This window comes from Seriola aureovittata, chromosome 16 (assembly GCF_021018895.1).
Source record: "Seriola aureovittata isolate HTS-2021-v1 ecotype China chromosome 16, ASM2101889v1, whole genome shotgun sequence".
NCBI classification, from domain to species: Eukaryota; Metazoa; Chordata; class Actinopteri; order Carangiformes; family Carangidae; genus Seriola; species Seriola aureovittata.
In genome coordinates this window covers 25,403,212-25,411,236 of record NC_079379.1, presented here as the reverse complement: position 1 = coordinate 25,411,236, position 8,025 = coordinate 25,403,212, and the positions used below count along the sequence as shown (strand labels likewise).

Here is an 8,025-nt window from a genome sequence, read left to right as displayed (position 1 = left end):
GCCATGATGAAAACAGCATCAGCTCTGTTCTGAGGCTCTTTGTACTCTTCCACTATAACTGACTTTAATCCCTTTGTATGAGCCGTGATCAGTCAGCCAGAGTTTTCCATTGACAGAAGATGAGGAGAGGGGGAGGGGAGGGGGGGGGGGGTAGTGTGAAGACCCCCCCCCCCTCCCCTCAGCTTCCTCCTCTGCTGTGAGCTCTCTTCGTCATCCCCGCCTCCTACAGACAGGAGTATATGGGCTGCAGCGGAATCCCGTGACGTCACGCCTGCCAAGTGGTTGCCGTAGTTACAGTGGGTGACGAGAAAAGGGGGTGCGGCCTCCCTCCCCTCCCCGTACCACGTGTTCAGTATAAATACACAGGCTGGCTCGCTCGGTGCTCAGCGGCACTGCAGAGGAGCGGTGGCTGGAGATCTGCGCGTTTACCGGGACACGACACGGTGAAGTCTGAGGGCACTGACTGTCAGAGGAGAACCGGAGCTATCGCTGTGTTTCTAAACTTTGTGTTTCTATTGGATATTTATTTCCCGCTCATCATGGCTGTGACTGAAGCTGGATGTGACCTCACTTACTGCAAAATGAGGGGGATTGTCGCGCTTCTCGCCGGTGAGCGACAATAATAATTATTACAATAGACAGTCATCACTACAGCCGAGTATGTATGTCAACATGATTAGATCAGGCTGTTTCTGTTTATCCATATGCTCTGATTAGTAATTAATCCTAATTGTAAAGTGCTTTTTTGTTCTACTTTTATTCAAAATTTTCTATAAAAAAAATAAATAAAGAAAAATTGACATAAATCGCTTGGAAAAAATAAACATAAGAATAAATGAAAATAATAATAATAATTTGTCACTGCGAAGAAATCCACCTGAAATTCCCAGAAAGTGTCCGTTTGTAATAAGAGTGTAAAGGGAAACGCTTTATTGGCTGCTGGTATCTGAATCTGAATGAGTGACCCAAGTGGTTGCATAACCTGTAAGCCCGCAGCATTAGAGGTCTCTCTCTGCACAACACGCAATCTGCCCTATAACAGGATATTTGGACCTCAAACAGCGGATTACAGCTCCATCACACACATCTTTTCTTCTCTAATGGGAGACAAAGGTCTTTGCATCATGTGTGTTGAATGATGCTCAGACACTAATGCCCCCCCCACCCCCTCCTCTGTCTCTCTCCATTTGCAGCTTTCATCAAGGAGAGAAAAATGGGGCTGAATGACTTCATCCAGAAGCTGGTGTCGACTCCACATATCTGCCAACAGTGAGTATATATTAAAGAGGATGTTCTGTTACGTAAATGTTAGATTTGGATCTGGATGGAAAATTGGCCTCAAAATGAGGCACATGGAGCATCTCGGGGCATCAGGTACTTCCTGCCTCTCTGGGCTCTATGGAATTTATTTCTGATCACTGGCCCATTCATGGTCAGTGTGCATCGGGCCAATCCCATCAGCCACCTGAGTTTGGCAGGACATTCTGTGAAAACTATAATCTGGGTCCAAGAAGCCGGGGTAAGAATAGTCCTTTCATGACGAGCCCGTTAAAGTCCTCTCCACTGTGTAATCACCTTCCCAGCAAATCCCCTCTGTCCCCGAGACGAGGATAAACCAGTAATTGAATTATTACATGATACATGGCTTGGCCCCATCACACTGTCCTGAACTCCCAGGCCTGCGCTCCAGATCAGGGTCTGGTGCTGGACAAATACCCGAGCGGAGCACATGTCCCCTCCAGCTGCTCCGGGAGAGACGGTCTGATCTGGACCCTGAGTCCTGCAGACCGTCTGAACCTTCTCCTTGTGGGTCAGCGGCTTAGGCTTTTCTCAGACAGGTGATGAGGCTCTACTCAGCTTGACCTGTCTGGAAGTTTCAGATGCTCATTCACAAACTAGTGACTGTTAATTATCAGTTCTTCATTTTGTGAATATAATATCAGAATATAGTGAGAAATGCCAACACTTTCCCAGATATTCAACCTGTCAGTCAATACAACAGCTAATACAACTACTGAAAAGTGGTTACAAGTTCCCAGAGCCCAAAGTGACGTCTTAAATGATCTTGTTTCATCTTAACAACCGTCAAAACCCCAAAATATTCAGTTTACTATCATGGAAAGTAAGAAAAGAAGAAAATCTAACATTTAAGAGGATGGAGCCAGTGATTTATTGCTATTTATACTTAAAAATGCCTGTAACGAAATAATCAGTTGTCAAAATTGTTCCTGAGTACGGCTCTGTCAATCGACTGATCAATTAATCGACTTACTGTTTCAGTTCCACAATCATATGAAACACTGAACAGCAGAAAATCTTCTTGTTAATAAACTGGAACCAGATAATTTTGATGAATCAGTTACCAAACTACAGAAATATAATTAACAATAATAATAACGGTTTCAAACACATTCAGCTTTTCAGTCTCACAAACTGTTTCAGATCCTGTTAATGAAACTCAGACGTATTAGTGTTAAAACAGCAACACCAAAAGTTTAATAGCTGATATTAAATCCATCTTAAAACTCTGCTCTGTTTTTCTCTCAGTGTTGAAGTCAACACTCTCCTGAAGATTGACGAGAATCAAAATGAGGAGCTTGACAATAATCAACTTCCTGAAAATCCGGTAAGCACAAACTGTCACTGACTCTGACTCATCTTTTCCTAAATATAGCAAAGTATAAATAATGATTTCCCCCTTTTCATATATTTCAGATGTGCCTAAATTCACGAAGTTCACTGGCTGAGGACACTCAGTAAGTAGCCCCGTAAAACCTCCAAGTTTTAAATGTTGACAGTTACTTTCTTGTTAAGAAATATACTGAATAAATCCTAATTGTCTGTCTGTTTGTCCACATCAGGATCAAACCCTGTGATTTTGACTACCTCAAAATCATCGGCAAAGGCAGCTTTGGAAAGGTTAGTCTGTCTCTCTGTCTATCTATATTTACCTGCTCTTATCTTCTCACCTGTTCCCACCATCACTGATGCAAATGTTTGTTCTGCTACAGGTTCTTCTGGCTCGACACAAAGAGTCGACCAAATACTACGCAGTCAAAGTGCTGCAGAAGAAAATCATCCTGAAGAAGAAAGAGGTGAGACCTCACTTATGTTTTCTAACTGATTTCTTTCTCTTGAGTCAAATGAATATATATGTATGTATATATGAATAGAGAGTATAATATATCTTCCACCCCCCCACCCCTCCCCCCAGCAAAAGCATATCATGGCCGAGCGCAGTGTGCTGATGAAGAACATCAAGCATCCCTTCCTGGTGGGGCTGCACTACTCTTTCCAGACAACTGACAAACTTTACTTTGTGCTGGACTACGTTAACGGTGGAGAGGTGAGTCTCAGTCTCACGACACAATCACCTCCTTTAAAAATGGAACCAGGTCAGAATAAATTCTTCTAAATCTGTTTCTCGTCAACGCTGACAGAAGTCGTCTGTGTGTGTTTCTGTCTCTCCAGCTGTTCTACCATCTCCAGAGGGAGAGGATCTTCCTGGAGCCCAGAGCCAGGTTTTACGCTGCTGAAATTGCAAGTGCACTTGGCTACCTCCACTCCCTGCACATTGTGTACAGGTAATGAACAGTCATACAGCGCCCCCCGGTGGACAGATGTGATAATACTCAGGAACAAGTGTGTCAGAATAACAGTCTTTCTTCTTTCCAGGGACCTGAAGCCTGAGAACATCCTGCTGGACTCTCAGGGCCACATCGTCCTCACAGACTTTGGTCTCTGCAAAGAAGGTGTGGAGGCCAATGGAACCACCACGACTTTCTGTGGGACGCCTGAGGTACAAAACAAACCGACAGACTCTTATATATTCTTATTAAAGACACATAAACACCAGAAGACAGATAATAAATACTAGACTTGTAATGACTTGTCCTTGTTGCTTTCTTACAGTATTTGGCCCCTGAGGTTCTGAAGAAGCAGGCATACGACCGCACTGTGGACTGGTGGTGTCTGGGATCTGTGCTCTATGAGATGCTCTATGGACTTGTGAGTAGAAATCTGTGACTTTCTGACTGTGAATTAAACCCCCCTGTTTGTTTATATTCTAAATTAATTTGCTGTCGTCACTTTTGCTTTGCAGCCTCCGTTCTACAGCCGCAACACAGCTGAGATGTACAACAACATCCTGCAGAAGGATCCGGTGCTCAAGCCCAACGTGTCCAACGCCGGCAGGGAACTGCTGGAGGGGCTCCTGCAGAAGGACCGCACCAAGAGGCTGGGAGTGAAGGATGACTTTGTAAGTTTGCACAGCTGACTCTACCCTGACTAAAATGCAACATGAATAACTAAGAGATCCATGAAGCTTGTTTCCTATCAGTCCGCTCATCTTCAATTTCTCTTTCCCTCCAGCTTGAACTCAAGTACCATTCCTTCTTTTCTCCAATCAACTGGGACGATCTGATGGCCAAGAAGATCACACCCCCATTCGTCCCCTCAGTGGTACGTTACAACTACGATTCTAACCATTGATTATTCTCATTATCAATTCATCACCTTGTCTATATAAGATCAGGAAATAGTGAGAAATGCTAACACGTTCACAGAGGTGACATTTTCAACTCATCAGTTTGAACTAACACAAAAACATTCAATTTACTTTATAGCTGATACAGCTACTGAAAGTGTCTGTTACAAGTTCCCAGAGCCCAAAGTGACGTCTTAAATGATGTTGTTAGATCCTAACAACAGTCAAAAGCCCCAAATATTCAGTTTACTATCATGGGAAAGTAAGAAAAGGAGAAAATCTAACATTTAAGAGGATGGAGCCAGTGATTTATTGCTATTTATACTTAAAAATGTCTGCAAATGAGTTACTGAGAAAAACTCTGTCCATCGACTTATATAAATAGTATTTATGGTGAATAGTAAATAAGATGCCATTCATATGCCTGGTTAATGTTCCCTGATGTGGAGTTTATATGATGTCATGTGTGATCATGATCTACAGATAAATCCAACATGCCAAAAATAATACACCTATTATTATTTGGATGGTGGACTGGCTGTTAATTTCTGATATCGACCGTCAGACTGGCTAAGGTAGCTAGGCTAACGAAGGCTAGTTTAGCTCAGTCATAATCAGTAAAGCACGTATCCCAACAACAGAACAGAAAAGATAAACTTATATATACATATTTAATGGGGGCGATGACAGTCTGACAGTGGCCTTAACAATAATCATCCATTAGTGTCTGGTCTAATCTTCCCTCCTCTTGGTTTCAGAGCGGCCCCACAGACCTGAGACACTTTGACCCAGAGTTCACCCACCTGCCTGTGTCGTCCTCCCTGTGCACCGACTCCCTGACTGTGACCAGCAGCGTGAAGGAAGCAGCTGGAGCCTTCCCGGGCTTCTCCTACGGGCCTCCAGCAGACCACTCCTTCATGTGAACACCAACATCTTTGCCCCGGGAACGAACAGGAAACAGGACACAAGCTCTGGATCTGGAGTCTTACTGTGGCAGAGGGACGACGCCGGAGCCGCCTGTGTGAGGAGACGTTACAACAAAAGGTCTGATGAGGGGATTTAAATGGACATGAGGAACGAGGGGCAGATCTCGAGGGATCTTGTGTATGACTAGTGTACAGATGAGGACTCTCATGTTACGACACCAACGGCCCGACTCTTCTGCCTCAACCATCCAAGACTAATACATGTATGTGCCAAGTATGGATGCACTCTGGGGTCATAAAACATCGCTCACTGATGGCTCTGGACCTCACAGCCGCTGGTGAAGTGACATGAAGAGAAGTGCCTGAGGTTCGAAAGGCAGTTTTGACGGAGGAGAGCCAGCTTTATCAAAAACCACACCACCATTTCATTTGTTTGGACTTCTGACCAGGGCGACGTCTCCATGACACGTCTACATATGTTAAAGCTGTGTCTAAGTTAACCATGCATTGGTTTTGTTTTCATGTGACTGCTCGATTGCACTTGAGGAAACAAGGGTCAAAGAAAAGTGAAACGTTTTTGCTTTAAGCATCATCAACGTTGGATTAGACAGCTGCATATCTTTATTTCATATCTCCACTTTGGACTATGAAAAAATGGCATTTCAATATTGTACACTACTAGTGATACTTGGACCAAACAGTTAACTAGGGTATGCTTTAAGTACACTTTCTTCTTTTGACCGGTTTGTCCTCATAAACTGAAGATCAAAGTTTTATTATACTGTGTAGAAAAAACTAAAGTTACATATATTTTATTGAAAAACCAAAAGGTTTTCCATGTTTTAATAACCACAAACATTAACTGTTTACTTTTAATACAGTTCTGCATATATTATAAATGTTTCCTAGTGTGTGTGTGTATATATATATATATGTATATGTATATATATATATATATGAATAGATTAAATTAAAATTTCCTCTATGGCAATATATTTTATTTTGGGTTTTTCCATCTTCCTTTTCATCTACAGCTAGTGACTGTGTATATCTATGTCTGCTGTTTGCAAACTTTATGACAGACCTCTCATTGATCCAGAGAGTGATACAGAGTTCAACCAGCAATAACAGGCCCACATCAGTGATAGCACATTCTGTATATCAATGTTATCTTAAGTTAAAGTGATTGCTGTTTTATTGCAAACACAAAAATATAGAATCTCTGATGACAAATGTTTTTGTATTTATGCATCATGTAGAGAAGAGCTGTGAATGTCTTGTGCCTGTCCAAGGCCGCCTGATCCATGTATACTGTATGTTCATATCTCTTTTCCCTGAAACCTCCTGGTCCCTTTTCTAGAAAATAATCTGTCAAAAAAAAAAAGAAGAAGAAAACAAAACGAAAAATAACGTGATGAAGAGCCACTGGGTGGAGCAGGCGCTGGCTTTCCAGCAACAGTGTTTAGCCACTGACCTACTCCATAATATGGTTCTGAAAAGTGCAATAAAATCTTAATTAAAAAATAATAATTATCATTTTATCTCTTTAAGCAGACGTGTAAATTTTGCTCCGATATTCATTAAATTATTGAGAGAATCTACATTCAAAACAGATTGTTCACTTTGTTTTGCCCCATTTGTCAAAACATTTTAGGCTTTTTCATACAGAAAATGCATTTTCAAGCCTGCTGAAGATAATAAAAAATAAATAAGGCAACACACAGTTCTAGATCATTTTCTTCCATATTTGGAAGCGTTACTTTTCTGTTTTGTATTTTTAATGTATATTTATTTTCATGTGACTGCTACTGTATAAAAGAGATTAATTTACATGATCAACCGAAATAATGAAATGTAATCTGTGTCAGAAATGGCAAATAAAGTCTTTAAATTCAAGACAAATGTGCTGTTTGTGTTTACAATTCAGTGGATGATACATTTAGTTAGGTACAACTACTTTTTTTTATTTTTTAATTATACTACAGTAGGGCTGCTGCTAAGGATTATTTCATCATTAATTAATGTTCCTAATACATTGTCAATTAATTGTTTGGGCTATAAAATGTCAGAAAATAGTGAAAAAAACCAACTACTAAAACTGAAGTCCTGTTTTCCCAAACCCCAGTGTTGTTAGGTTTATCATCACATAAGGCAAAGAAATTACACAATCCTCACAACTTTTTACAGGTGTAACAATTAACGGCACAATAATTGACAACTATTATGATAACTGATTCATAGATTTCATTTTTTACAATTAAAAATGCCAAGAATTCACTCCAGCTTCTCAAATGTGAAAATGAGCCGTTTCATTTTATCTTTTGCTCTCTGTGATATTAAACCAAATATTATTGTGTTTTGGACTGTTGGATGGTTAAAATCACAATAGCCATTATAAATCCAACCATATACCCGGGACATATCTATTTGAATTTAACAACTCAGGGATAAATGATAATGAAGATAATAGTTAGCTGCAGGCCTAAATTAGTGGATTCATTTTCTGTTGACAAGTAACTAACTAATCAACTCAACATTGTGGCTCTAATTAGTGTTGTCAACTGAATTAGCATATGACAAAGTCAACATTGAAATATCATCATTAACTTCTAC

General features: G+C 40.7%; 1 protein-coding gene across 1 annotated transcript; it reads left to right on the top strand.

Moving 5' to 3' along the window:
• Positions 1 to 374: 374 nt before the first annotated feature.
• On the top strand, positions 375 to 7,314 carry si:ch211-195b13.1 (STKc_SGK domain-containing protein). Its single transcript, XM_056399955.1, has 13 exons — positions 375 to 609; positions 1,194 to 1,269; positions 2,548 to 2,626; positions 2,716 to 2,756; positions 2,862 to 2,919; positions 3,012 to 3,095; positions 3,215 to 3,346; positions 3,472 to 3,584; positions 3,676 to 3,799; positions 3,913 to 4,008; positions 4,103 to 4,258; positions 4,372 to 4,461; positions 5,245 to 7,314. Exons 1-13 carry the CDS (start codon positions 540 to 542, stop codon positions 5,407 to 5,409), a joined length of 1,284 nt encoding a protein of 427 aa, XP_056255930.1. The 5' UTR covers positions 375 to 539; the 3' UTR covers positions 5,410 to 7,314.
• Positions 7,315 to 8,025: the final 711 nt, after the last annotated feature.